The sequence below is a fragment of the Chaetodon trifascialis genome, chromosome 6, assembly GCF_039877785.1.
Source record: "Chaetodon trifascialis isolate fChaTrf1 chromosome 6, fChaTrf1.hap1, whole genome shotgun sequence".
Taxonomy (NCBI): Eukaryota; Metazoa; Chordata; class Actinopteri; order Chaetodontiformes; family Chaetodontidae; genus Chaetodon; species Chaetodon trifascialis.
Window position 1 is genome coordinate 24648542 of NC_092061.1, and position 26095 is coordinate 24674636.

General features: G+C 42.1%; 5 protein-coding genes and 1 long non-coding RNA gene across 9 annotated transcripts; 4 read left to right on the plus strand and 2 right to left on the minus strand.

The window, feature by feature from the left end:
* The first annotated feature begins 12 nt into the window (after window positions 1–12).
* Window positions 13–9524, plus strand: susd1 (sushi domain containing 1). Of its 4 annotated transcripts, XM_070965252.1 has the most exons (14): window positions 3488–4001; window positions 4171–4350; window positions 4665–4844; window positions 4935–5114; window positions 5311–5490; window positions 6264–6443; window positions 6880–7044; window positions 7267–7361; window positions 7591–7777; window positions 7944–8037; window positions 8323–8578; window positions 8679–8718; window positions 8906–8999; window positions 9367–9421. In XM_070965252.1, the coding sequence occupies exons 1-14, from the start codon at window positions 3668–3670 to the stop codon at window positions 9383–9385; spliced, it is 2184 nt and encodes a 727-aa protein (XP_070821353.1). In that variant the 5' UTR covers window positions 3488–3667; the 3' UTR covers window positions 9386–9421. The 4 variants fall into 4 exon arrangements, with proteins under 4 accessions (XP_070821355.1, XP_070821354.1, XP_070821353.1 ...); XM_070965254.1 differs by lacking the exons at window positions 3488–4001; window positions 4171–4350; window positions 4665–4844; ... (1 more) ...; window positions 5311–5490; window positions 6264–6443 and adding exons at window positions 13–300; window positions 438–587; window positions 1109–1264; window positions 1723–1875; window positions 2030–2209 and having other exon boundaries at window positions 9367–9524; XM_070965253.1 differs by lacking the exons at window positions 3488–4001; window positions 4171–4350; window positions 4665–4844; ... (1 more) ...; window positions 5311–5490; window positions 6264–6443 and adding exons at window positions 41–300; window positions 447–587; window positions 1109–1264; window positions 1723–1875; window positions 2030–2209.
* LOC139333019 (uncharacterized) lies at window positions 1751–11010 on the minus strand. Its single transcript, XR_011602307.1, has 3 exons — window positions 10766–11010; window positions 8884–8996; window positions 1751–1867 (listed from the first exon to the last, which is right to left on the minus strand). It is a non-coding gene; the product is annotated as an uncharacterized lncRNA (long non-coding RNA).
* zbtb26 (zinc finger and BTB domain containing 26) lies at window positions 10179–13345 on the plus strand. The gene is made up of 2 exons (XM_070965255.1): window positions 10179–10311; window positions 11199–13345. Exon 2 carries the CDS (start codon window positions 11248–11250, stop codon window positions 12553–12555), a length of 1308 nt encoding a protein of 435 aa, XP_070821356.1. The 5' UTR covers window positions 10179–10311; window positions 11199–11247; the 3' UTR covers window positions 12556–13345.
* Window positions 13346–14442: 1097 nt separating this feature from the next.
* On the plus strand, window positions 14443–18061 carry p2rx4b (purinergic receptor P2X, ligand-gated ion channel, 4b). Its single transcript, XM_070964886.1, has 12 exons — window positions 14443–14594; window positions 14738–14885; window positions 15023–15094; window positions 16297–16369; window positions 16463–16559; window positions 16647–16727; window positions 16829–16970; window positions 17162–17298; window positions 17381–17474; window positions 17573–17638; window positions 17709–17813; window positions 17948–18061. The coding sequence occupies exons 1-12, from the start codon at window positions 14452–14454 to the stop codon at window positions 17978–17980; spliced, it is 1191 nt and encodes a 396-aa protein (XP_070820987.1). The 5' UTR covers window positions 14443–14451; the 3' UTR covers window positions 17981–18061.
* A 128-nt stretch (window positions 18062–18189) lies between these two features.
* gucd1 (guanylyl cyclase domain containing 1) lies at window positions 18190–21891 on the plus strand. Its single transcript, XM_070964888.1, has 6 exons — window positions 18190–18564; window positions 18682–18766; window positions 18916–19081; window positions 19200–19291; window positions 19379–19620; window positions 20544–21891. Exons 1-6 carry the CDS (start codon window positions 18558–18560, stop codon window positions 20633–20635), a joined length of 684 nt encoding a protein of 227 aa, XP_070820989.1. The 5' UTR covers window positions 18190–18557; the 3' UTR covers window positions 20636–21891.
* On the minus strand, window positions 21698–26073 carry upb1 (ureidopropionase, beta). Its single transcript, XM_070964887.1, has 10 exons — window positions 25815–26073; window positions 24747–24918; window positions 24517–24604; window positions 24343–24437; window positions 24102–24260; window positions 23839–24008; window positions 23578–23659; window positions 23087–23129; window positions 22719–22873; window positions 21698–22498 (listed from the first exon to the last, which is right to left on the minus strand). The coding sequence occupies exons 1-10, from the start codon at window positions 25916–25918 to the stop codon at window positions 22415–22417; spliced, it is 1152 nt and encodes a 383-aa protein (XP_070820988.1). The 5' UTR covers window positions 25919–26073; the 3' UTR covers window positions 21698–22414.
* Window positions 26074–26095: the final 22 nt, after the last annotated feature.

A 26095-nucleotide genomic window follows, 5' to 3' on the forward strand; every position in this document is an offset into this window, starting at 1 on the left:
ACTGACTGTGTCAGCAGATGACAGATGAAGCCACAAAACCACCAGCTGCAAGAATGCCATTGAGAAAATGAACCATTTCTCAGAGTGACCTCAGCGAGCCCACTCACGGCGTCCTCTCAGGCCTGGTTATCAAACCCGCTCAGCGTCATCATGGTACACAAGACGGAAATAAAACATTTCTAAAAGATGGGATAAGAAGGTCGAGCGTCTGCTGAAGGGAAGAGCACGACAGACTCTCAGAGAGGATGGACGAGAGAAACAGAACAATGATGGTAGTTTTTCTGCTCTGTGTCATTGCAGGTGAGAATACTGATGACCGTTTTTTTGGCCCATCATTCACATTTGGTGATATTTAATACATTCTTTAAAGTCTTTATGTATCACTGATAATTGGATGAAAACCCTTTGAAGATACTGACTGATGGACGTCCCTTCAGTCCTGTCAGATATGCTAGCAGAAAGCCACACTCTGGATGTGTGTGCCACCTGCCACGCTAACGCCACATGTGACGACAAGGCAGACGGCTCTGGCAAAGTTTGTAACTGCAAGTATGGGTTTGTTGGAAATGGGAGAACCTTTTGTCAAGGTAGGAAAAAATTCTTTTGTTTGTGCTTATCATGAATTAAATGAAATCAAGTTTAAATATTGAATTCACCAAACAGCAGACTAGTGAGCAGCTAGTGGACAGTGTGGGGCATTTAATAGGTAATTTGCCTGAAAACCAAGCTAAAAGCTGAATATTGGTCAGGTGGACACAATTACAACAAGCACAACTCCGAATGAATGCTACTGTTGTGTCCTCAATGTGTGAATTGTGCGCTTTTTCTCAAGCAATAAGGGGCCACTGCTATGCTAGCAGCTCTGTGAGGCTGTCAGCACAGCAGTGGGTTGATGCTATCAGCTTGTAAGGAGGCATTACAGCGTTCAGTATCGTCCTGTAGTTCAACATGTTAGAATGCTGAACACATAGTACAGCTGAGCTGAGGGGAATGTCATTCCACATTAGACATTTTGGAGGAAAAGCAGAGGTGGAATTACATAATAACGTTAATGATTTCAGCTCCTTCTTGTGTAGGTTGAGGTCTGGTAAATGTTTTTGTCTTCCAGATAAAGATGAGTGTCAGATAGGGGCCAGTAAGATCTGTGGGCAGCACGCCACATGCCACAACACATACAGCAGCTACTACTGCACCTGCCTGGCTGGCTACAGCCCCTCTAACAACATGCCCATCTTCATCCCAAACGACGGAACCCACTGCCAGGGTGAGTTTAGGCCACGCCTGGGTCTTTTTTACAGGGCTGTTAAAGCCGTTAAAGGCACTGAACTACAGAAAAGGGAATAGGCCAAAAAGTAGTCACGTGAAACCTTATTATGTTTCTTGAATTACACATAAGAGTTTAAAAATGCAGACTAAGAATGAGGAATGACAACATAAATGAAACACGGACAATATGTCAACCACATTGTTCTACATATAATTCTAATATCATTCTATATAATGTACATTTTGTTTCAGTTAGACTATAATCACAATGACCGTACTCACAGAGGCATCTTGTATTAAAGGCTACAATCATCATCAGTTATTTCAGACAAGTAATAAAATCTGTTGAACCAAATAAATCAGTGGAGAGTGAAGATGGTTTCAACAGGCTGACATCACAATGTCAGTGACATCATTGTGTTTATGTCAAACGCTCCTTTACTTTTGGCTGTGCAGACATTGATGAGTGCAGGATCACTGGCCTGTGTGGAGAAGGAGGTCAATGCAGGAATCTTGAGGGCAGTTTTGACTGCAGCTGCCAGCTGGGATACCGAGTCCACAACGGAGCAGAGCCCTTCCTCCCTCACACAGACAAAGCTTCCTGCAAAGGTAAGACTGCATTAATGGGATTTGGATGAGCTAAGTGACAGTTTTGAGTATAAGAAATTTAGTCACTTTTCCTGAATGTGAAATCTATGCAGATGGCGTGGTGAGTGGATGGAAAGCTGAAAACTTAAGACTTGTGTGTTCTTGTCCTGCTCAGTGGTTGACTGTGGCCAGCCGACGTCAGTGAAGGACACGGTGCTGCTGTCAGTCACAGGGACCACATACAGCAGTGTGGCCATGTTTGTCTGTGATGAGGGCTTTGTGTGGAGGAGTGGAGACAACAGCTCTGTGTGTGGAGCTGATGGACTGTGGAGAGGACCCACCATGGTCTGTGAAGGTAACACAGCACAAGCCAAAAAACATCCGTCTGCCTCTCTCCACAGCTCTTGTTTGCTCTCTTAGCATTATATAACTAGTCATGATCATTCATCAGCACACTGTGGCTCTGTGCCCCCTCTGCTCTTTGGTGCTTGTGACACTCATGATCTGGAAAGGTGTGTTTATTTGACTGGCTTTTCAGGAGTGCCTAACAGTGTCAGAGCAATGTGAAACACACAGTAGGACTGGTTAATACGATCTCAAATCTATCTCTCAATAAACCGTCACATTTATCTTGATAAACTGTGTAATAATAAAAAGCAAGTGTAGTAGCAAGTGTTTTTAGCCATGCTAGTGGCTCCAAGCATGGCAATGTAAGTCTGACTATTGCCATGACATTTGGTACAGACATTCATTTTTCTCTCTGGATGAATTGCAGTCATTTTAATGATCCATTAACCTTTCAGCTAGCAGAATCATCGGGCGAGGATTTGTCCAATACTTTGGTTTCAGAGAAGATGCCTGCCAAAGCAATGACAGACTATGGGCTATAAGCATGCTAGCATGGCTTATAGCCCATAGTCTTGCTGACTGTCGATCTCCTTTGCATTAATGCCTAAAGATATTTTTCTTACTTTGATGTTGCTGATTAAGTTATGAATATTTAATGTTAACAGGAAGAGATTCAAACAGTAATTCAACATATTGATTCCCGGGTTTGATTCCCGGGTCAGGCCTTTCTGTGTGAAGCTTGCATGTTCTTCCTGTGCATGCGTGGGTTTTCTCCGGGTACTCCAGCTTCCTCCCACAGACCAAAAACATGCTCATTAGGTTGATTGATGACTCTAGGTGTGAGTGTGAGCGTGAATGTTTGTTTGTGTATATATGTTGCCCTGCGATCGACTGGCGACCGGTCCAGGGTGTACCCCGCCACCTGCCCGCTGATAGCTGAGATAGGCTCCAGCCCTCCCGCGACCCTGAAAGGGATAAGCGGCATAGAAAATGGATGGATGGATGGTTTTATTATCCAGCCCTAACAGACATAATGTAATAGCAACTGGTTGCAGCCTCATTGGGAGCTCACGCACAGTACGTATCACTGTATCAAAGCAACAACAGAAGCGGTAAAGGGAATGTTTTTCTTATCTTAATATTTGATTTTATCTTTTCTATTATGATGTAAGTCACACTGGAAAACTGCTTCATCACATAATTTCTAAAGAGCACATATAGTTGTGCCAAATAAAAGGTAAGAATGATGAATGGTTTCTCTTTTAGAGGATAAGTTTGCAAAGTCTGTCTGTCTGTGTTAGAAACAGGACTGTGAATTTTGTCTTCCTTCTCCTCTACTGCAATCGCATTAGGATCTCTTCACAGCCAGCGCGAGCAGGAGGAATGATTACAGCAAGCAAAACCTGTTGAAATGTTCAGAAAGGGCGCTCTTACTTTAAGACAGCCTTAAAGGGACTATAACGTAATGAATGTCCCACTGATGACGGTGCATGTCTTTAGTGAGTTTTTGACCAGTTTCAGGAGGACGGGTTTCAGAAAACTGATGAGTCACACAGAGTTCATGTGGTATTTTCCACTGAATACCGTTTCATGCAGCATGTCACTGCTTTGGCTCTCAGAGGTTGACTGTGGCTCTCCCCCTGCCCTCCCTCACTCTCATATGCTGTGGAATAAGAGCTCAAGGATGGGCACTGAGGTGCTTTATGTGTGTAACTCTGGATATCATAATGTTGGAAAGGGCAACGTGTCCCTCTGTACTGCTGCTGGACAGTGGGAGAGACCATCCCTGATCTGTCAAGGTACAGTCATTGTTTTATCAGCTAATTTTCGAGTTTTGAAAACCAAACTTTGACATACGTATCCTCTTTTTGTTCTCCTTGCACTTCCTGAGTTGAGTAATCTGAATGGGAATTCATCTGATTCCTGGTATCCTTGTAACATGGTTGTGGTATATGTTATTCCTCGTAGAGACCTTGTGTGGGAGGCCTCCTATAATTGAATCCACTGAGCGGGTGTGGAACGGTGATTCAACTCCTGGCAGCACTGTGCTCTATTTTTGTAAAGTGGGCTTTTATAACAAAGGTGGACATAATGTATCGATCTGTAAAGAAAACGCTCAGTGGAGCCCCCCAACTCTGTCCTGCAAAGGTAATTCAAGCAATGAATGAACGCCCTGAAATGGCCCTTTTGCATATGAAAAGATAGAAAATAATTTCTAGTAGGTTTTTTATATTGTCACATCTTATTATGTATTATGGGTTTTTTTGTTTTGACTCATCCTGGTTAATCAGTCTGTACATACCCACACAGTCCTGAGGACAGCCACTCAATTATTATTATTATTAATTATAAGTTAACAAAAATTATTATTCTGTCAATTATTAAGAATTCACTCGAATAAAACTTGTCATATATATTTCTGTCTATTCTGTTTAACCCCTCTGTATATCATTTCCTGTCAGAGATATTTTGTGGGGATCCTCCTATGCTGCCTCACACTGGGCAAGTGTGGAATAGCAGCTCTACCCCTGGAAGTACAGTCACCTACTACTGTGAGATAGGATTTTATCACAATGAAGGAAAAAACACATCATTGTGTACAAATAATGGCTACTGGACAAAACCAAACATCACATGCAAAGGTAACAACTTGCAACAAAATGCTGTGGTTGGTACTGTTTTGCATTGCTGTTGTCCAGAGTCAAATAATAATGCAATCTCCATCTTTGTAGAAGTTGACTGTGGTGTGCCCCCACCCATCCCTCATTCATTCATGCTGTGGGATAATATCTCCACTGTGGGCTCTCAGGTTGTTTATCAGTGTAATTATGGATATCGCAATGTTGGAGAGGGAAATGTATCAGTTTGTACAGCCAGTGGAGAATGGGAGGGAGCCTCTCTGCTGTGTCAAGGTGATAATGACATTAGAAAGCACAACAGAGTGCTGGGTTACCTGGCTCAGATAGAAGTATTAATGTAATCCTCTCAAATATTGGCAATACATCATAATTTGCATGCTGTAACTGAAAAGTATGATTCTTACTGTCATCACTCCACATCTATCCAGCTACCAGTGACCTACAATGACTTGCTGTCTCTTTGTTGTAGAAATCAATTGTCGAGAGCCTGCTTTTAAAGCTCATGCTAAAATGCTGTGGGACGGAACATCACACATTGGCAGTGTGGTGTATTACCAATGTGAGGAAGGATATTACTCAAGGAGCCTGAGAAACTTCTCAGTATGTGAAGAAAATGGACTGTGGGAGGATATTGATCTATGGTGTGAAGGTGCAATGTCTGATGACAGATATACTGACAAACTGTATTCATTTACAACTATATGCAGCAGTAGTTTGATATACTGGGAACTGTGCTCATTTATTAACTTGCTGAGACTTAGATGAGAAGATCAATACCACTCTCATACTTGTGTGTTCAATATAAGGTTACAGCCAGCTTAGCTTAGCATAAAGAGAGGAAACAGGGGGAAACAACCAGTCTGGCTCTGTTCAGCGTTCAGAAAATCCACCTACCAGCATCTTAAAAGCTCCCAAAATAACAGGTCAAATCTTGTTTGTTTAATTCACACAAACAAGGAAGTATAAAAATGACACTTTGATTTTGCAGGGGCTTATGTGCTGGACTATTTCAGTCTTTGTGCTAAGGTGAGCTCACTGGCTATTGGCTGTGCCTTCATATTTACTATTGGGACATGAGAGCTGTGTTGATCTTTTCATGTCATTCCTAAATGTCAAACTTTTGTTTTAAAATAAAAGTATTAGTACATTTCTATGCACTATAAACTTCTAGCTGAGATATGAAAATGTAGTAGGGTCCCAGTACTGTACTCTAAAGTTGCAAATTCATATGAAGGTATCCTTCGCACATGAAGTACAGTGTTATATGTGTAATATGTACACAGAATACTAAAAGAGTCTTTATTCTGCATCTCCTGATCAACTGTCATGGAGAACTGGACTGTGCTATTTGTGTTCGTCTTTGTGATATATTGTATGCCTATTAATAGCACACAGTCTGTGCTAATTCATGTCTGTGTGCAGAAATAAGCTGTGGTCCCCCACTAAACCTCCCCCATACTAACCTCCTGTGGGACTACACCAGTAGACTGGGCAGTGTGGTGCTGTATGAGTGTATGGATGGATTTTACCAGGAGAGTGGAAATAATATTTCAACATGTTTACAATCTGGAGAGTGGGGGGAAGTGTCTGTGAAGTGCAAAGGTACAGTGATAATCATCTGTTCAACTGTGGAAGAGTCTGTATTTGTGATTTTTATCATGTTAATGATATGTTTTCATTGCTGCTTTGATTTATCTGGACATGAAACTGATGAAGGCTCGGTTCTCTGTTGTTTCAGTTGCAGTGAGAGGCTCCCTTGTATATACTGCTTTCGCTCTATGTTTTGTGTTTGTTGTGGGTTTAAAGGTAAATTGAGGTAATAAATAATGTTTTGTAGGTTTCAAATTATCCTGAGTTGTGCTGGTAAATCTATTTCTGTTGGTCCACTTCTGAATAATGTTTAGAACACAGACAGCAGCAGTGGAACCCGAACAAGGACACACATAAATATGTGTGGAATATATTGTCTATAAGCATGCTGATAAACCCACAACACTATACTTGTTATCAGTTACTTAAACAATGTCTTTTTCTCCAGCGAAATGTGGCCCAGTTCCCTTCCTTGCCAACTCAGAGGTGGTGTGGCATAACAGAAGTGTTGTGGTCCACCGCTGTGTGGATGGATATCACAGCTGGAGGGGCAGCAATGTGTCTGTGTGTGGCAGCTCTGGCCTGTGGCAGACAGCCTCACTGAGATGCATAGGTGAGTGAGAACATAGCAAGTGACTGTAACCCCACTAGGGACATCTGGAAGTTACAGTGTTTGTTAGGCCTGATAAAATAAAAGCATCTGAATAATTGTGATGCTGCGTGGAGGTATTGATATGCATTGGGAACATATTTGTAGAGGTATTTGGGATATTTTGAAATGACGAATAGAAGGTGAAGATCTATCATTCTCTTTTCATTCCCATTTCTCTTCCAGAAATAAAGCCACCTATCAATCACCTGTTTGTCGTCAATGAAAAATGTCTGCACTGGAAAGCAGAGAAATATGAGGAGGATACAGAAGTTTACAAGGTAACGGAGAGTTTATCATCCTGCTATCACTGCAGTTGCTGTCTGTCTTTTACCACTATGTGTGTTTACAGTATTTGCCAGCATAGGAAACAGGTGCTTTCAGGTGCTTACACTTATTCTCTGGTTCTTTGTGAATGTGTATGGACAGTACAGCAGCTTTTACCATGAAAATACATTACCGTTTTTCAACTCTATGGAGGGTGACTGATGCCACATTCAATGTAACCAGGTGACATACATAGGATCCAGAGACTACCAGAGGTCCTTTCATGATAAAAGGAAGCGGTTTGTGAGCTCCAAGGCTGACCAGCTGGACCTCTGTCTGAACCTGCTTCCACTCACAAACTACAGCATCTCAGTCACTGCAGTGTCTGCCAGATTCACAGCCTCCATCACCACGAACACCAGTTTAACAGGTATCAATTTACAGCCAACTCTTGAATGTACTCTACTCTGATAATGTGCTTTGTAAAACCTGGTGTCATCAGCTTTCTAAAAATACTTAGCACTGATGTTCTATTTCATTTGATAAAGTCTTCTTTATCCTGAGCATTTCACATTAAATATAACCACATTTGACAGTACCTCCAGCACCAATTGTCTACTACAGAGAATTTGAGACTCCTGTACCAACTTTGAGGCTCCGCCGATCACACAACACACTGGACCCAATAAGGTAACAACCATGATGTGGGGGGATGTCTATCGTCCCCAATTTCTAATGCTGCTTGAGTCTTTATGATTCAGTACAATACTTGCAGCTAACATAACGTAACATGATTGTACTAATAAACTGTGATCTACTGGTTTCATCACTTTACATACATGAGATTATAGTGTAAGATATCTATAAAACACCACATTACCCAGATTAATATGGTCATTATATACTTGAAAAATACTTAAAATGCTGCATGATGCACTTTCAAAATAAAGCATTTCTTTGTTCTTCATTTGGCAGTTTGTACCAAGTGTTTGTGCTTCCTGTGGAGGGGATCATGATGTTTGACTGCTCCTCTCCTGAGAGCACAGACCACTCAAACATAAGGAAGTCCTCAACAGAGTACATCACTGGCCAGATTGATGTCATACATGTTGGGACAGAGATGAACTTTACTGTAGGAGATGGACTCTATTATGGAGGCTTCTTGAACGCGCCACTGGAGAATAGCAGAAACTATTATATCATCTTACGAGCTGTCAGTCAGTGGAAAACGGTGGGTGCTGCTACTTTACGTTGTACTATAAAAATGCATTGATTTAGAAACTGCATTCGATTTTACAGATGTTAAATAACCTGAATATTTTCTCTCCTAGGCTTTAAAAAGTTCCTGTGTCCTGTGGGCTAAAGTAAGAGGTAATTCACTAACCAAAATACCCAAAATGACTTTTAGGAAATTAAATGTTACCTAGTTACAACATTTGGAAGTTGAAGCAGAAGGCGACAGAAAGTACTTTACAAAAAACTTTGTAAAATGCAAAAACAAGCAGATGTACAAAGTGCCATTTGACCCTTACTCACATTCAGCCTTTTGTTGCTCCAGGTACATCGTATATTCTGAGGGTTTCATCTCTGTCTGCTGTTGCATCAATAGGACTGGTTGCTTTGGTCATTGCAGGTGGATACAGTTTCGCCTGGTATGGAAGATAATACGACACAGTACATTATCCACTCTGTTAATGTGTTTTTCCATTTATCTATCACTATGTTCATTCATTCAAGTGCATTTTTAACAGTATAAGTCACTCTACAATGGCAATATACTGCACAGTCACTGGACATTTCAGTTAATATTTTTAGAATTCATTTTTATTTTGTTTTTGGTGAAATAAATATACAATGACAAAATACAATAATCCTGTACATAGTGAAAGTGGCCTGTTACATTTCACTAATAAATGATTGTCCTATCGATGTAGATGTTTTCCACAAGTTCGAGAAAAACACTACACAGGACTTTTGCATTGATTTAATGACCTGGTTTCTCTCTGTCTTCTTTTCCAGGCTTTTCAAGAAGACATGACACGTCTAAGTGCTGATGTTCTGTATTTTTTATTTTAATCTTTTTTTTTTTTTGTCAGTGTGACAAAATGAAATTGCAGTCTTAACTTCCTACTTGTACATTGTGTAAATAATTCTAATTAAACTCTTTTTTCAGTAACTGTTGGATGTGTTGTGAATGAATGCTTAGATGATTACTGGATGTGAATACAGCATGTACTTGGAATTAGGGGCAACCCTCTTAAAGAGCTCACCAATGTTGATTTGACATTTGACCTTCTGGCATGCTGTCATTATTATACATTACAGTAATAAGCCATGTCTGGAGGTGAAACACATTTACTGTTTCCAGGTGTGATGGCATGGTTGATAGGACATGACACTAAATCTGAGTCCCAAAAGCCTACAGGCTCAGCTCTCCTTCACTCAGGCACTCCCTGACTGACAACAACCAAACTGCAGCTCGGACACAATAAATATCTCAAACCCCCTGCGTGCTGCAGACCTATCATCGTCTCTACGTAATCGTCAGCTGCAGACCCCATTAATTCATGACAATTGATGAATTTCTCTACTTATGAAAGAAAACTGCAGTTTTCTTTCATGAAAACAGTTCAGACTGCAGAAACCTGACTGTGAGGTAAGGTACCTTCAGGGATCAATAGAGGGATACTGGAAAATGTTTTCATTTAAAGAACAGGATGAAACTGATAAGCAGTGTTTATCTTAAAATTGTTATGTTTAGACTCTATGTTATAAATCAGGATTATTTAGATTCAGGGAGTATTTGCAGAGAGGATGAGAGCAGAGTCCATAAACTGTACTGGGCCTTTAAATGGGTTTTGCATCCGGAGCAGTTCCTCCACATCCCCTGAGAGACCCGACACAGGCCAGTGTCCCACCGATGACAACCCACCTTTAACGGGTTTGTTTACAAGGGCTTAACAGGTACACAACACTTATCGCTGTGTCACCCAAAATTAAAATGCAGTAGTGCGACTATTAGCCAGTTAGCTCGGTAGCTACACGCATGCATGTTAACGGACAGCCTGACATGTCCACATGGAGGAGGAGGCCAAAGGAAATATGGAGGCGACTTGTTATTGTTTTCATACAGCTGCAGCTAATGTTAGAGATGGACAGTCACTTTGTACAAGATTACTTTTACTCTAACTGCGTCCCAAAGAGTAGTGTCCAGGTTTTCTATTCTCTGTTTTCCTCCAAAGAAAGCTATTACTTAAACGTTACCTGTGTGCTAAGCTAACAGCGATGCGGACACTGTTCAGTCAACTCTGACAACAATAAGCTGTTAAACGTCAATGTGTCATTTATCGGCAGACCGCAGCAACACTTCGTTTTTAGTTAGGCTTAAACGTTTTTGGTACAATTACAGCTTTGTTACCATTTGTTTCTGTGTATGAACGTCGAAATGAAGAGTTAGTAGTGTTATGATAAACATTACAGTATATCATTAACTAGCTAACTAGCTCATGAGACACGCTAGCTCTTGTTAAATTGGCAGGTTTTTGAACCGAGGCTGGTGCTGTGGTCTCAATCTCAGCCTGTCAGGAGTGCAGCAGTTGATGATACCGTTATTGACCCTGGTGGGCTGAAGACATGTGCTGTGTCTGTCCTAACGTAGACTGCCCTTAGTGTCCAAGTGGTCGAGTTCAACGTGAAAAGAGACTTCAGTTTACAGTATCCTTAGCCAAAACATTTGAATTTATCTATTTAAGTAATACTGCCTGCCTTAATTAAACACAAAATATCAAATTCACACAATTTATAGCATGTTGCTGTTCAGACGATTCAGTCTCTGTGTTTGTCCTCAACAGGTGCGCTGCTGCTGCTGCTGCTGCTGCTGCTGCTTGCCGTCAGTTCACTATGGCCCAGAACCAGGTGATCCTGCAGTTCCGCTTCACCACATTTGGGTTCTCCATGCTGCAGAAGATGAACCTCCTACGACACCAGAAACGCTTCTGCGACGTCACCATACGCATCAACCAACTGGAGGTCCCCGGTCACAAAGTAGTGTTCGCCGCCGGCTCCTCTTTCTTGAGGGACCAGTTCATCCTTCAGCAGGACTCCAGGGAGGTCCAGATCTCCATGATGCAGGAGGCAGAGGTGGGCCGGCAGCTGCTCTTGTCCTGCTACACAGGTCAGCTGGAGTTTCCAGAGCTGGAGCTGGTGCATTACCTCACAGTGGCCAGCTTCCTCCAAATGGGCCACATTGTGGAGCAGTGCACTCAAGCCCTCAGCAAGTTCATCAAACCTGCACACCAGCTGGAGGTGGATGTGGATATGAGGAGGGAGAAGAGGGAGGAGGATTTATCCTCTGAGGCCCAGAGAGAGCAGGGGTGCTCCCAGGTCCAGACTGTCCATCAGGAGGATGACGAGGTGGAGCAGATCGAGGACGACAACAATGATGACGATGATGATGACGACGACGACGATGATGTGATCATGCAGCCTAAATCTCCTCCACAGAGGGGAGGGGATTTAGGCAAATCTCCAAGGCAGGGTGTGGTGAACAGTGACATCACTATAGTAAAAGTGGAGTCTGTGTCTGACGTGACAGAAAACTCCATCTCTCGTTACTTCCCCACAAGCCCACCTGCTGCCCTCCACTCTCCCGAGCCCCAGCACTCCCTCATCAACTCCACTGTGGACAGTCGTGGCAGTGAGATGGCGGTCCCATCTGGCGTGGCCGGGTACCCGCTCGGTGCTCCTCTTCAGTCCCCTCCTGCAGAGAAACACACTGTGCACCAGAGGAACTATGACAAGCCTCTCCAGTGGTACCACCAGTGCCCCAAGTGTGCTCGGGTCTTCCGGCAGCTGGAGAACTACGCCAACCACCTCAAGATGCACAAGCTGTTCATGTGCCTCCTCTGTGGTAAGACCTTCACACAGAAGGGCAACCTGCACCGACACATGCGCGTCCACGCCGGCATCAAGCCATTCCAGTGTAAAATCTGCGGTAAGACCTTCACCCAAAAGTGTTCTTTGCTGGACCACCTAAACCTGCACAGTGGGGACAAGCCACACCGCTGCAACTACTGTGACATGGTTTTCGCTCATAAGCCAGTTCTCCGCAAGCACCTCAAACAGATCCACGGAAAAAACAGCTTTGACAACGCAAACGAAGGCAGCCTGCAGGACGGGGGGCTGGACTTTGATTTTGGCCAAATATGAAATCTGTGGACCTTTTTTTTTTTTTTTACTAACTTTGTTGGATACCATCAGTCATTTAAATGAACAATTAACCGATGTATTATCAGAATTGCAATATGGCCAAGTGCAATATCCAAATCACAGGAGCTGCAGTTTTTTTGATAAAGGTTAAGTTGTCACACTATGCCATAAACTTAACTTCGATAGAGCATGTTCTCCAGACATGCTTTGTTTGAGAAGGTGAGTGAACACGATGGCTGATTCCCAAAGTGTCATCCTCGTCCTGATGAGTTTAACTGGAGAACAGAAACCTGAAAGAAGTTTTCCTCGTCTACATTTCACTGTAGCTTCATTACTGTGTTTTTATCTATTTTCTACATTGTACATGCCTTCATATCGTACTTGAAAATTCAGCACTGAAACACAAAACATAATGTCTGTACATCATTAGTTTTATTAATGAATTAACGTGCGTGTCTACATTGTCCAATGGAAAAAAAACATTGCAAAATGAGTATATATTCAATATATATGTATCATCTTCATGTGGATATTGTGTATACAGTTTGCTGTAGCCTTTCTTACCTGTGTGACTATGACAACATGGACATCATAACTGAGAAACGAAAAATATTTTATTGAAGGCAAGCTACACCAGTGACAAATGGGATGCCAAAGTGTCTGTGTAAACTGAAATGGTTCTTTTACAAACTTAATATCTGAGGTACTACTGGACCAAAGTGACATTGTATCTGTCCTGTGTTCATGGAAGTCGATGTGTGTTATGAAATTAAAAACTCTAATCAGTGTTAGTTGCAAGTCGTCTTGTTGTTTCGCACGTCTCTCCACCATTCATGCATATCAGGATTCAGTATTTCTGGAAATGTAGTGCAAACACTGTGTTCTTGATGTTGAACTGAGTGGAAAAAAAACACGTTAAAAGCTAAATTGCAGGATATGATAAGACTGAATGAATTTTCAGAGTTTTCAGATCGTCGAGTTTCATTCACAATGCAGAAGAGCAACAAGCACGAATGTTTCAGCTAATGCTCAGTGTGGACGCTCTGTTGTTGGAGCTTTTTAATCAGTTTGATTGTATCTGACAGAAGCATGGAAATGTGTGGTGAGCTGTTTCAACTGTCTCATTGTGTTTACTGTGGTATGTTATGAATATCTTCATACCAGGGAATAGATGACTAAAGATTACAGCAGCACACTTGCGGCATGATAAAGTGACAGTTTGTGTGTGTCATATGAAGTGTCTTACAATGATGTTGGTGTGTAATATTGCTGTGGTGGTCAGACTGAAGTGTGAGCACAGGAACAACAGCACCAGTCATCCACAGTGCAGACAGCAGCCCAGCATCAGTGCCTGTAGCAGCTGAGAGGCAGACAGAGCTGGTTCCCGGTTCCTCCTCCTCCTCCTCCTCCTCCTCCTCCTCCTCCTCCTCCTGCATCAGTGAGTGAGAGACAGTTATTCCAACTTGGGAGAAGAAGTGAAGAAAGAATTTGGTAGTGTGTGTTAGCTGAATATATATAGTAATAGGTGGAATGAGCAATCTGTGGCTTCTCTCTGGATCAGTGTAACATCGCTGCAAAGATCAAAAGTGGTTATAAAATTCACCTTCTCCGTTCAATGTGTGACTATGACATCGAGCAGCTCGATGCAAACTTATTTTTGCACTGAATCATGTCTGACTCACCACTTTTACTAAGGCTAGAAAATGTAGAAAGTGCTGTTGTCCAGCCTTTTCTGTATATGGTTTCTTTAAACCCACTGTATGTCCTCTCTAGGTAAAACGTGGGATGTGTCCATGCACTGAAAATGATTTGAATACAACGATTTGAATAAGAGCAGCTGTAGTATATCCACTCATCATTACTGCACAGTCCATCACTGGTGTGTGTGGTGCAGCGATGAGCAGGACTGCAGGCTGCTGCCAGAGCTGTCTGCATTATGTGTTTGATTATGAAACACCAAAAACACTGGTTATTCCAAGCATAGGGGTAGGATGTGTGTTCAGGTTCACCCAGCTTCTGGTGGTGCTGTATGTGGTGGGGTGAGTAACAAAAAGCTTTGATGTGGAACACTGTGCTGGGTTGATAAAATGTGGATCTAAAGCTAAACTCGTCATGAAACGCTGTTGTAATGATCTGCCTGGTGATTGCACTGTTAAAGTGTCATTCTGCTGTAAACCTGCAGGTATGTGTGTGTGGTGCAGAAGGCCTACCAGGACACTGACTCTGTCATCAGCACGGTCACCACCAAAGTGAAAGGTTTTGCTTTCACCAACACATCTGACATGGACCCCCGATTTTGGGACGTGGCTGATTATGTTATCCCACCTCAGGTATTGTTTCATCTGTATTACAAACACTCTCTCTCTTAACTTATCGTCCTTGGTATGATATGGTAATTGTACAGTTTGATTATCATTAAGATGATATCATTGCATTGTGACATCTGTGCTTCTCTCCTGTGTGACAGGGTGATCATTCATTCTTTGTGTTAACGAATATGGTTGTTACACCTCGTCAAATTCAGTCCCGTTGCCCTGAGGTGAGTGACGTGATATGACATCCAACAATATTCTTGCAGTTTTAGTGTGAACAGGATTTGTTGATTCACTGCTTGTCATTGGACTTTAGGCTAATTTTTGATCTTTTGAGGTTGGAACTAATGGCTTTTTTAAAATAAATGATTATAATCTGTCAATTAGTGTCCCAATGAAATGATTGATAGTTGAGTCTAATATGTCAGAAACTAATTTCAGTAATGTCCATCACAAGTTTAAAGAGGCCAAAGCCACGTCTTTAAAGTGCTTTGATACGTACTCTTCACTTTAAAAAACTGGAGCCAACAAATGTTTGGCTACCTGTGCTTGTGGTGCAGCTCTATGGAGGGGAATATCACTTTGATCCAGACTGAAATATCTAAAGAACCACTGCATGGATTGAAGTTCAAATTCATGGTGCTTAGACTATGCATCTTCATTACTTTGGTGATGTCCTGCTTTTCTTCTAGCAGCACCATGAAGTTGACATTTTTGGTTTTCAGTGAAAGCACCAGCATTCGGTCAAAATTTTATTTTGTCCAGTGTTTTGGTTTATGACCAAATAACTGCAAAATTAATGCCATTAGCCTCAGCTGGACTCTGTGCTTAGTGCTATTAAGCAAATGTTAGCATGCTAACACACCAGATGAAGGTGGTGGACATGGTGTACATTTATATGTGTACAGCATCAAATAGACATTTTGATACATCAGAGCAGGCAGGCCAAATAAGTTATACTTATTTATATTTATTACAGCTTGGCCTATTCCAGGATGATGCTATTTTCAGTGCTGGCTCATTGATATGGCTTACTGATAGACTTTAAATGAAGAGGGCCTTTGTTAGTGGGATAACTTGCACCTGTGTTTTCCTGCTGAGACAAGCCAAAATGTCTGCTGTATGAGTATTTAAGCACAAGTAACTTTGCACCCTGTTGGACCAGCGGCGGCTGAGGAAGGAGGATACAAGGATGACCTGATTAGATGTGGGTGGTCAAAGGTCACTGTGACCTCACACCACACATTTTTGGTCTTAACACAAGAAAGTTTCCTGAGGTTGAAGACGTGTGTGGGGGAATGTTACAGAAAAGTCGTGGAAGCTCAGGCCAGTAAATTCACTAAAAAGGCTTTCCGATACGGATGTCCTCATTGCCTCATGCTCACAGGGTCACATCAGTTGACAGATTAACAGGTGGTTTCTCCTCCAGCTTCCGAGCCCATCAACTACCTGTGTGGACGATTGTGACTGTATCGAGGGATACAGCGATCCTCGAGGAAATGGTAGGCCTTCCTCACTGTGTGGCATCAAACTGATATGTGTTCATGCATCACCTGTAAATTATGTGATACCATACAGACAAACTTTCCACTCAGGCGTACTGACGGGGCTGTGTGAGAACTATTCCACAACTGTTCGGACCTGTGAGGTGTTGTCATGGTGCCCTCTTGAAATAGACACTAAGCTGCACGAGTAAGAACACATGCAATGTTATGCAGTTTCTAAGTAATTATTGTATAATGTATGTATGGCTGGACATGTTGCTTCCCTGTCTCACAGACATGCACTGCTGGCTGCAGCAGAGAACTTCACTGTGTTGATCAAAAACAGCGTAACATACCCAAAGTTCAACTTTCACAGGTCAGTGGTTCTCACTGTAAAAACAAATTATCAGTACATTGCATGCTAACATGCTGTGTTATTGTCCACCATGATATCAAGCGCATGTCTTTGTCCCTCAGAAGGAATATACTGCCACATATTAACTCCTCATACCTGAAGAGGTGTGAATTCAATCGTACGACAGACCCGTACTGCCCCATATTCCGCCTCAAACACATCGTTTCAGAGGCTGGAGAGGAATTTCAAGACATGGCTGTGAAGGTATGCTCAGAATTCAAAATAACGCCCGTTTTTCTAAAATGTTTATTAGCGTATAATTTAGTCCCTTCACACTGCATTATCTCATCTCCCTTTAATTTGATTTGTCAGTTCTTTCACAAGGGATTACAGCATCATATTTGTCTACACTTACATGCAGTTAGATAATGAATTCATTTCTCATGCTTCTAAAGGGTGGTATCCTTGGTATTATAATTGACTGGAGCTGTGACCTGGACTGGTGGGCAGGGAAGTGTTATCCTAAATACAGCTTCCGCAGGCTGGACAATAAAAATCCTGTCAATAATGTGGCCCCTGGATTCAACTTCAGGTGAAACTATTTTAAAAAAAAATGCTTATTAATAAATGGATTAAGATGGGGGAAAAAGTACTAAAACAAATACTGCTTTTAGGTTTGCAAAATACTACAAGACCCCAGATGGAGAAGAAACTAGAACCTTAATCAAAGCGTACGGGATCCGGTTTGACGTCATTGTATTTGGAACTGTGAGGCCTGAATAAATACTGAAATTGAAATGACTTCAGCAAAATGTGTACATTCTCTTTGCTTTGATGATATCTGGGGGTGTTCGTTTGTCTTGCAGGCAGGAAAATTTGGAATGGTACCAACCATAGTGAACTTGGGTGCAGCCTTGTCATTCCTCAGTTTGGTGAGTAGACATGTTCAGTTGAAATATGCTTTCCAGAAAAGGTAATGATACACGTGGTGTTTTCCTGCAGGTTCCCGTAGTTTCTGACTGGTTTATGTTGACATGCATGAGAAAACGAGATCTTTACAGTCGACACAAAGTCACATATCTGAATGAGGATGCTGACACAGAATCAGTAAGTGACTGATCCTTTACTGTCATGTGTTACATTCCTCAATGTTGGCAGTAGCTAGTCTTGAATAAAAGATGTATTTTTTTGGTCTAGAATTGTCCCACAGTTCATCTGTTTCTTCTATTTTTATAATACAGGTGTCAATGGGCATAACCTATGGAACCCAATAGCATGGTCACATCAACATGGGAACATTTTTCTACAGAAGAATCTGAACCTGCTCTAAAATAATTGGCATGAAAACAGATCTTTGACATTGTATGCCAATTATTCAATAAAACTGGTTAAAGAATGAGTGTAAGAAACGTTACCTTCCTCTCTGAGTCACAGACTAACGATGAGTCCCCCTCACCGCACGGGGGCAGCATAACTTTAAGTGACAGCATGACCACACAGAGGCTTCTCAGTATGCTAGCAAGCAACAGAGGAGTGGAGCTGAAGAACCTTTTAGAGGGGGGTAGCGTCCTAAAAACTTGTTAAAATATATTTTTTTCTAACTTTTATCCCTCATTTGTTTCTTTAACTAGTAATTGTGCGTAGTGTACGTCGAGGAGCTAGCCTCGCTGTATAAGCAGCGAACCTACTAACAGACTAGTTAATGATACTGTTAGCCTGACAGCTAAACTTGCAGTTTGGCAGCTGGTCTCTCCCAGTTAGCATCGATGAGCCTTAAGTACTGTAAACAAGACTGACCAGCTTGTCTTGACTTAGCTAGTTGGCCGCTTGTCTAAGAAAGAACACAACAGAATGACAGGTGAGTGACAGAAGCTGATATTAAAAGAAATTCACACGTACGATCTGAGCAGATATTGTTTTTGATAGCAGCGTCAGTTTTTAAGGAGTACTAAAATAACACCACGGGTTTTCTCAGAGGATGCCGTCTTGCTGAATGTACCTGTCATTCGGCAACTGTACCACTGGGACTGTGGCTTAGCCTGCTCCAGGATGGTCCTCAAGTAAGTGTACTGTACAGCTGACAACTTCTAGAGTCATTCATGTTAATTCTTTGGCATTGTGTAGTCGGTCAAAGGTGTTCTTAATAACTAACCACGTTGAAATTGTTAACCCAGAGGCATTTATAGTCTCTAATTGTCCACTCTTGCAGGTACCTCCATCCTGTTAGTGATGAGGAGTTTCAGAGAGCATGCTGGGAGCTGAAGCTGACCGAGAGTGTGTGGACTATTGATCTGGCCTACCTCATGTGTCATCTAGGAATCAAACACTGCTTTTGCACGCAGACTCTGGGCGTTGATAAGGGCTTTAGGAATCAGGTACTTTGCAGAGTCTAAGCTTTGAGTACTCTCCCTGCCTGATTTGACAGATTGAATTTTTTCCAGTTCTGTGTGTGTGTGTGACTGTGCCTTTGTTGTCCTTTGGTGTGGTTTGCAGTCCTTTTATAAGAAACATTTTGATACAGAAGAAGACAGAGTGAATGAGCTCTTCCTTAAAGCAAATGACAAAGGTGTGGTGGTGAAGAAATGGTGAGTTTGCTATTAATTATTATTCATGTGGACAATCTGCTTTTGCCTCAGACAAAGTAGACCTAACATTTTTTTATCTTTCCAAAGTTCTGTCACCGTTCAGGAAATCCAGTCTCATCTGGAGCAGGGCCACGTTGCCATAGTGCTGGTCAACGCCATCATCTTGACATGTGAACTGTGCTCCTCGCCTGTCAAATACTGCTGCTTCCTGCCTGTGGGCCAGAAGTGTTTCTGCAGGAAACCAGAGTACCAGGGTCACTTTGTGGTAGTGTGCGGCTTCAACAGGACCACTGGCTGTATTTTATACAACAACCCTGCGTATTCTGACCGTGAGTAATCTCATATGTCCAAAGCATCGACTGCATATGAATAAAAGCAATGAGAGTATCAATGAACTGCAGCGGAAAAGGTTGGAAAATATAATGAAAGACGGTGGAACTGGATGCCATGATACCTGTATCCTTTTCAACACATTAAAGGATTTTAGTTTTCTTTTTAAAGCAGTGCTGAAACAATTAGTAGATTGATATATTGTCAGGAAGATAATCACCATCACTTTGATTCTTATTTAATTGTCTAAGTCACTTATCAAACAAAAATGTCAAACGTTTGCAGTGCCTGTTTGTCAAATGTAAGGATTTACTGCTTTTATCGCCTTCATATGTTTGTACGTTACATAACGGTTTGGCTTTTGGACTGTTGGTCAGACAACACAGAAAACACAGGTACTTTCAGGTTGTCAGAGGCCAACCTTGGCCTCTGACAACCTGAAAGGGGCATTTTTAACTGTTTCCAGACCTTATTTGACTAAGCCATAAACAGATCAATCAGAAAATAATCATAAGCCCAATGAAACTGATTGTTAGCTGCAGTCTTTCACAACAATTTGTGAAACAGCTGACTATTGAGATAATTAGGATGCAAGCAGTGAAGTTTGATTGCAAAATCACATTTTCGTTGCACAAGAATAAAAGTCATGCGCTAAGCATCTCTGTGGGCATACAGTGTGATTTGAAGGCTAACATCAGCAAGTTAACATGACTAACACTTATTTCAGCAGGTGTAATGTTCACCCTCTTAGTTTAGTGTGTTAGCATGCTAACGTAACCAAATTAGCATAATTTCTTGACTGCTAGTAACAAGTTATGTCTTCAGTTTGGATCTTACAGTTGTGTGTGTGTGTGTGTGTGTGTGTGTGTGTGTGTGTGTGTGTGTGTGTGTGTGTGTGTGTGTGTGTTCGTGTTCCATTCAGGGGTGTGCTGCACCAGCGTCAGTAACTTTGAGGAGGCTCGGCGGAGCTATGGGACAGATGAGGACATCCTTTTCATCTTTAAGGAGAGTTGATGGACATTGCAATGGATTTATGCGTCACTCCTCCTCAGCCCATCGTTCTAGTGACATGATGCTGCAGGTCAACAGCGTTGGACCAGTGGCTCCTCCTGTTGTCCGTTGTCACATATCCTTTGGGCCATCTTCTCTGGTGCTAATAAGCCCCATCTGCTCACATCAAGGCACTTAGCTGCAGTGTCCCCACTATTAGTCCCTCTTATACAGCCAATGCTACACAACCTGTGAAGGATTAACAGCTGAGAGGTTCAATAATCTGAACAGATGGTTCACATGAATTTTATTGTGTCCTTGTTGAATTTTAATGACTGTGGTTGCTCATATATTCAGAGCTATTGAAATCTCAAACTGTGAGCTGAGTTATTTGGACTTGTGAAACTACAGTGGATGAAATGTGGGAATCATGATGTAGAATAGGAATTACCAGGAAATAGTGTGCACATAATTCAGGCCTGATGATGACATTAGTATATCCAGTTTATTTCTGCTGTTTCACTGTTGATGTCTGAAGCCTCACCTCCACTTGCCTTTTTTCAAAAAAAAATCCTCCGAACTCACCTCTGTCACTTTTTATTCTGATGAATCTATCAGCAGGGAATACAGGAAGTAGTTGTGTTTTGAGAGTCTCAGGTAATTAGTGCCCTGTGTGTGTGTGTGTGTGTGTGTGTGTGTGTGTGTGTGTGTGTGTGTGTGTGTGTGTGTGTGTGTGTGTGTGTGTGTGTGTGTGTGTGAGACATGAGCATCAAATAACAACATTAGTTCAATGCAAGATTCCATAGTGTGTCTATGGGAGTCAACCTGCAGAAGAACTTGGACAGTGGATCGACATACTGAAACATGAACTCGCCAGTTTCTTTTATTTCACTGGATGAAACAACATGTAGTGCTTTGGTGTTGTGGCAACATGCTGGGTGTATGGTGCATTGTTTGTTTTGATCATGCTTTCATCCGTCCTGCTCCCTGAAAGCAGTGAAGACCTGGTAATTTCCTCATTGTCGCTCAGTATCAGCTCAGTTTTTTAATTTTGTTATTATGTATACATTTTTGCACTATGCTTTTCAAACCATACATAATTAAATGTTATTTAAATTAAAAATGTTACCATGAAATTGCTTTTCTGAATGTATGAAAAGTCATTTCTTCCAGGTTGTGCTTTTTGGTAAGAGCGAACAACACGTTTTAAACAGCAAACTTTATTTTTTATGAAACATAGAGCTGCATTTATTATATGTTGTGATTAAAGGGTTTGAATATATGCTCCACCCTTGTCGTTTTTCTTTGGTACATGAGTATTTAATGAGGCGTTTACACCTTAAACCTCATTATATACAAACATTTTGCCAGATTGACTGTAACGGTCTCATCAGAAAATCTTACAGTGGCTAATGTTAGCTACTGTTAGCAAGCTTAAGATAGATATTACTGTGTAACATCACAAAGTCAGTTCATTAACTTTATGACTCTTCTCCATTTGTGCTATCGTTACAACACAGTTTTAGCATGATCCCACTATTGTCACTGTTAACTTTACAGAACTGAAAAATGCAGGCTTAAGTTATCAACAATGAAATCAAGATATGGTACGTTAGTTATCCACGTGTAAAGAACAGGGCTCTGGTTTGACTTTGAATTCAGCTTTCTGTGATAAAGTGATGGAAACAACAACGTGGAGCCAATCTGACACACCTGACAATTATTAACACAGAAAGTGGAATGAACTGAACTGAACTAAACTCGATGTGTTTGATACTTAAATGAACTCCAGTGGATTGTCATCTACTCCTTCACTATGTTGGGTTTGAAGTCATGTCTGACAACCTGCATGAGTTCCTCTGCATACTCAGCATACCGCCCAGTCATCTGCAAAATGAAGACAGAATAAACAGTAGTCCCAGAGAATAGACTGTGTTTTTACCACAGTTGTGTCCGCATTACTACAAAGTTTCCAAAAACCATTGGCTCTTCAGCAAATATGCCCAATATACAACCATCCCATCCCTGCACGACCAAACAGACACAATGGCCAAAATGTCACTTAAAAGGAAGCTGCAGACATTATTCTATGCCGTGTTATTCTTACCTTAAAAGTCCATTTGTCGCTGATTTGTCTGTTCAGGTTGAGATCCATTTCCACCACCAGTAGTCCATCACGGGTCCTGGAGAGCCCAGGGGTACGGCTGCCATCAGGAGCCGCCACGTAACTGGATCCATAGAAGTGTCCAAAGTCATGGTGAGCTGCAAAAGTCAGGAGAGCTGCCTGTAGGTGGCACTGAAACAATTCACGCTGCCAGTAACAGCTGTTTGCTGTATGTCAGACCAAACATGACGGACTAGGAAAGGTTATCTCAGCAGTGAAAATTTAGATTTGGCTGCACTCTGTTCGTTATGCAAGTGAAAGAAGTTCAGTGAAAATGAAAACTTTCTCCATTCAGGAAATAGATGTCTTACCTTTTTTTCCATCGCCAGATGTGAATTCACTTTTGAAATGTTCCTGTATCAAATACAAGAATGTGCATAAAGTCACACAAGCTATCAACAAGGCTCATTCAGCAGCAGAGTCGACACCCCTGAGCAATAACTGAGTTACTAATCCCATATTTGTGTGAAATATTTCATTGACATTGTTTGGAGGGACCGTTTCGTGTGGACTGTTTTCTTTGCTTCATTTTTAAAGCTCAATTTATGTAGCATTTACTAAAAAAAACTTATATAAACAGCTTGAAAATGATCAAACAGTATAAACATAAGACTACTGGTTTCCCAGTTTTCTAACCAAACCACACTCACAAAAAAACCCACTTTATCCTCAAAAGCCACGTTTTGTCTACAGCTCTGCACTTCGGTGTCGAAAGCAGAGTCCTGTGTATTTTCATATGCCGTCATTTATCAGACCTACATGCATGACTGCAGACAGACTGCAGGTCTAGAGGCTGACTTACCGTCCCAACACGGTTGATAGCACAAGTGAAACAGTGGTTTGCTATCGCAGCATTCCTGGCTTCTACAGGCCACATGGGCTCACTGGAGAGAAGAAATAACATCACTGGTGATGAATGTAGAACAGTGTAATGTATGTGTAACAGTATAGAGCAGCAGTAGGTCTGGACAATTACATGTCACCACACAGCGAATGAGAGCATATGATACTGAAGCATATTGTTAACATGCCAGAATAAAACCTACTCCATTTCGTCCCTTACCTGAGAGCTCCAACAGTAGCTGAGGGGTTGAAGATGATCTCAGCTCCATTCATACTGTACATGAACCAGTTGAGAGGGTGATGGCGCCCATAGCAGATATTCACAGCTATCTTCCCAAACTGTGTCTGGAACACTGTGTGGCCAGTGTTGCCCTCCATGTAATACGTAGACTGAGAGTAAAATACACATTGTGAGCAGAGCAGTTCATTTCATACAGATGCAGTGGATCACATACAGTAGTGTGACCGCAAACACACTCTCACCTCATTAAAGTCTCCAACCCGGGGAATATGGTGCTTCCTGGTCTTTCCCAGCACATTTCCAGAGTTGGAGATCACCACGGCCGTGTTCCACACGGTGTTGTGCAGCTCTTCTCGCTCCAGAATGGGAGAAATGACCACCATGTTGTATTTTTTGGCCAGCTGATGACAGAATGAGTGTTACTGGGCTTGTGTTGTGTAGTGAAGCTTATCATTGCAGTGCATCAGGCTTCTGTAAGCTCACCTCTTGGCAGAAGCGTGTGGTGTTTCCTTCTTCAGCAGACTCTGCAAACTCCATCCATGGTTCTTTCTCACGGGTGCAGAAAGCAAAGGGCATGGCTGTGGACAGCAAAAGGCAGCTTAGTCTAGTCTACTGGCTGATGTGTACTGTGTTGTTCTCGCTCATGAAAGCACTCACTCCAGGTCTCTTGAAAGCAGATGATGTTCACACCGCACATGGCTGCCACCTCAACCATTTCACCAACCCGGCTATGCATAGCATTGATCTGTGGAGGATTTACACCCGTTACCAGAACAGCTGCTTCTATCAAATGTTCAGCATCTGTCTCTCTCTACCCACTGATCCCACAACAGGTCTGCCTGCACTGCCGTGCATTGTTTGGTAAATAAGTGTATCTCACTGCACACCTGATCCAGGATGGGGGCATCAGTGGGCAGAACAATGCGGTGCTGAATCAGCCCCACGCGGATCCTTCTGGGCGGCCTCAGTTGTTCCTGCACAGCTTCAAACCTGTAACCCTTCAGCTCAAAGTCACGCTCGGAGGCAGCGTCCACGGCACACGCAGGGAGGTCCAACTTCCTGCCACAGAGAAGTGTTCACATGGTAGACACCCAGAGAGCAGGACAGGAAGCACATTTGATGCTGATTCTTTGAAATAACTGAGCACAATGTAAAGATGTTTTGTCAGGTGTCTGTCAGCCAATAGTGAGTGAATCCTTTGTGTCCTTGTTTTTAGTGTATTCTTCTTAGATGGGTCAAATCACTGCCGGTGCAAATGCCACAGAGCATTGGAGGGTATGTCTAAATAAACCACATGACCCTGATGACAAGTTTGTTTAAGAAAACTGCTGTGATAATCGATGAATCTTTGAAGTCAAACATTTGCTGCCACAGCTTTTCAGATATGAAGATTTTCTGCCTTTCCTTCATTAGTAAACTGAATATCTTCAGGTTTTGTACTGTTGGCTGGACAGAACAAGCTCTTTCAGTCGTTCACCTTGTGCTCTGCCATATTATAATAGGCATTTTTCAATATTATTTGACATTTCCTTGATAAAGGATGTAGTCATTGAATGGAGAAAATTCTCTGCAAATGAGTCAACAGTGAAAATAATTATGTTACATTTATATTACTTATATATTCTCCCTTGCGTATAATTCATCCTGTGTGCTGGACATACATTCAGCAGTAACACACTTCATCACTAAGTGTGTATCATTACCTTTGTGAGGCCTGCTTGCACACACAAACATCATGTATAAAGTGTGAAACTTTTTGATGGAGTGCTCCTTTCTCTGGACAGGTTAAAAAATAAAGGTTGCGTGTGGTGGACTGCAGCTCTGACCAAAGTCCACTCAGCAGAACAATAATTTACCAGGAACAAACTGGACAGAATCTACTAAAGGAAATTAGTTCTATGGTTTATAGACCTGACTCACAACAATTCAACAAACAGGTTCTCGCGATAACTCACTTTGTCTCCTTCCCGAAAAGAATGCGCTTCACCTCAGTGAGCTCGGCCTCTGGAAGGTGACACTCCAGAGACTTCTCCAGCGACTCGAACTCACATGCGGACATGTCTGCGGTGCTCTGCGGGTTTCCGGCTTCTGTCTGCTGTCACTGACTGTGTCAACGTTTTATACATGACACTTGTTACGCAATTCTCCGGGTTTTCACGTAGGCTGACGCAGTACTGGATTTTGGGTTAGACAGGTTAATTAGCCCTCTGTATCCCTCCGCCGGTGTGAACGCGTG

Coding starts and splice junctions, on each gene's coding strand:
- susd1 (XM_070965251.1), top strand. CDS start 3,668: ATGAATGTCCCACTGATGACGGTGCATGTCTTTAGTGAGTTTTTGACC. Junction 7,045..7,266: donor AGCCTCACTGAGATGCATAG/GTGAGTGAGAAC, acceptor TTTCTCTTCCAG/AAATAAAGCCACCTATCAAT. Junction 8,719..8,905: donor CCTGTGGGCTAAAGTAAGAG/GTAATTCACTAA, acceptor TTGTTGCTCCAG/GTACATCGTATATTCTGAGG.
- zbtb26 (XM_070965255.1), top strand. CDS start 11,248: ATGGCCCAGAACCAGGTGATCCTGCAGTTCCGCTTCACCACATTTGGG.
- p2rx4b (XM_070964886.1), top strand. CDS start 14,452: ATGAGCAGGACTGCAGGCTGCTGCCAGAGCTGTCTGCATTATGTGTTT. Junction 16,560..16,646: donor ATAGACACTAAGCTGCACGA/GTAAGAACACAT, acceptor CCTGTCTCACAG/ACATGCACTGCTGGCTGCAG. Junction 16,971..17,161: donor TTCAAGACATGGCTGTGAAG/GTATGCTCAGAA, acceptor ATGCTTCTAAAG/GGTGGTATCCTTGGTATTAT.
- gucd1 (XM_070964888.1), top strand. Junction 18,767..18,915: donor TGCTCCAGGATGGTCCTCAA/GTAAGTGTACTG, acceptor CCACTCTTGCAG/GTACCTCCATCCTGTTAGTG. Junction 19,292..19,378: donor GGTGTGGTGGTGAAGAAATG/GTGAGTTTGCTA, acceptor ATCTTTCCAAAG/TTCTGTCACCGTTCAGGAAA.
- upb1 (XM_070964887.1), bottom strand. CDS start 25,918: ATGTCCGCATGTGAGTTCGAGTCGCTGGAGAAGTCTCTGGAGTGTCAC. Junction 23,130..23,577: donor CTATCAACCGTGTTGGGACG/GTAAGTCAGCCT, acceptor TATTTGATACAG/GAACATTTCAAAAGTGAATT. Junction 22,874..23,086: donor ATCTGGCGATGGAAAAAAAG/GTAAGACATCTA, acceptor TGACTTTTGCAG/CTCACCATGACTTTGGACAC.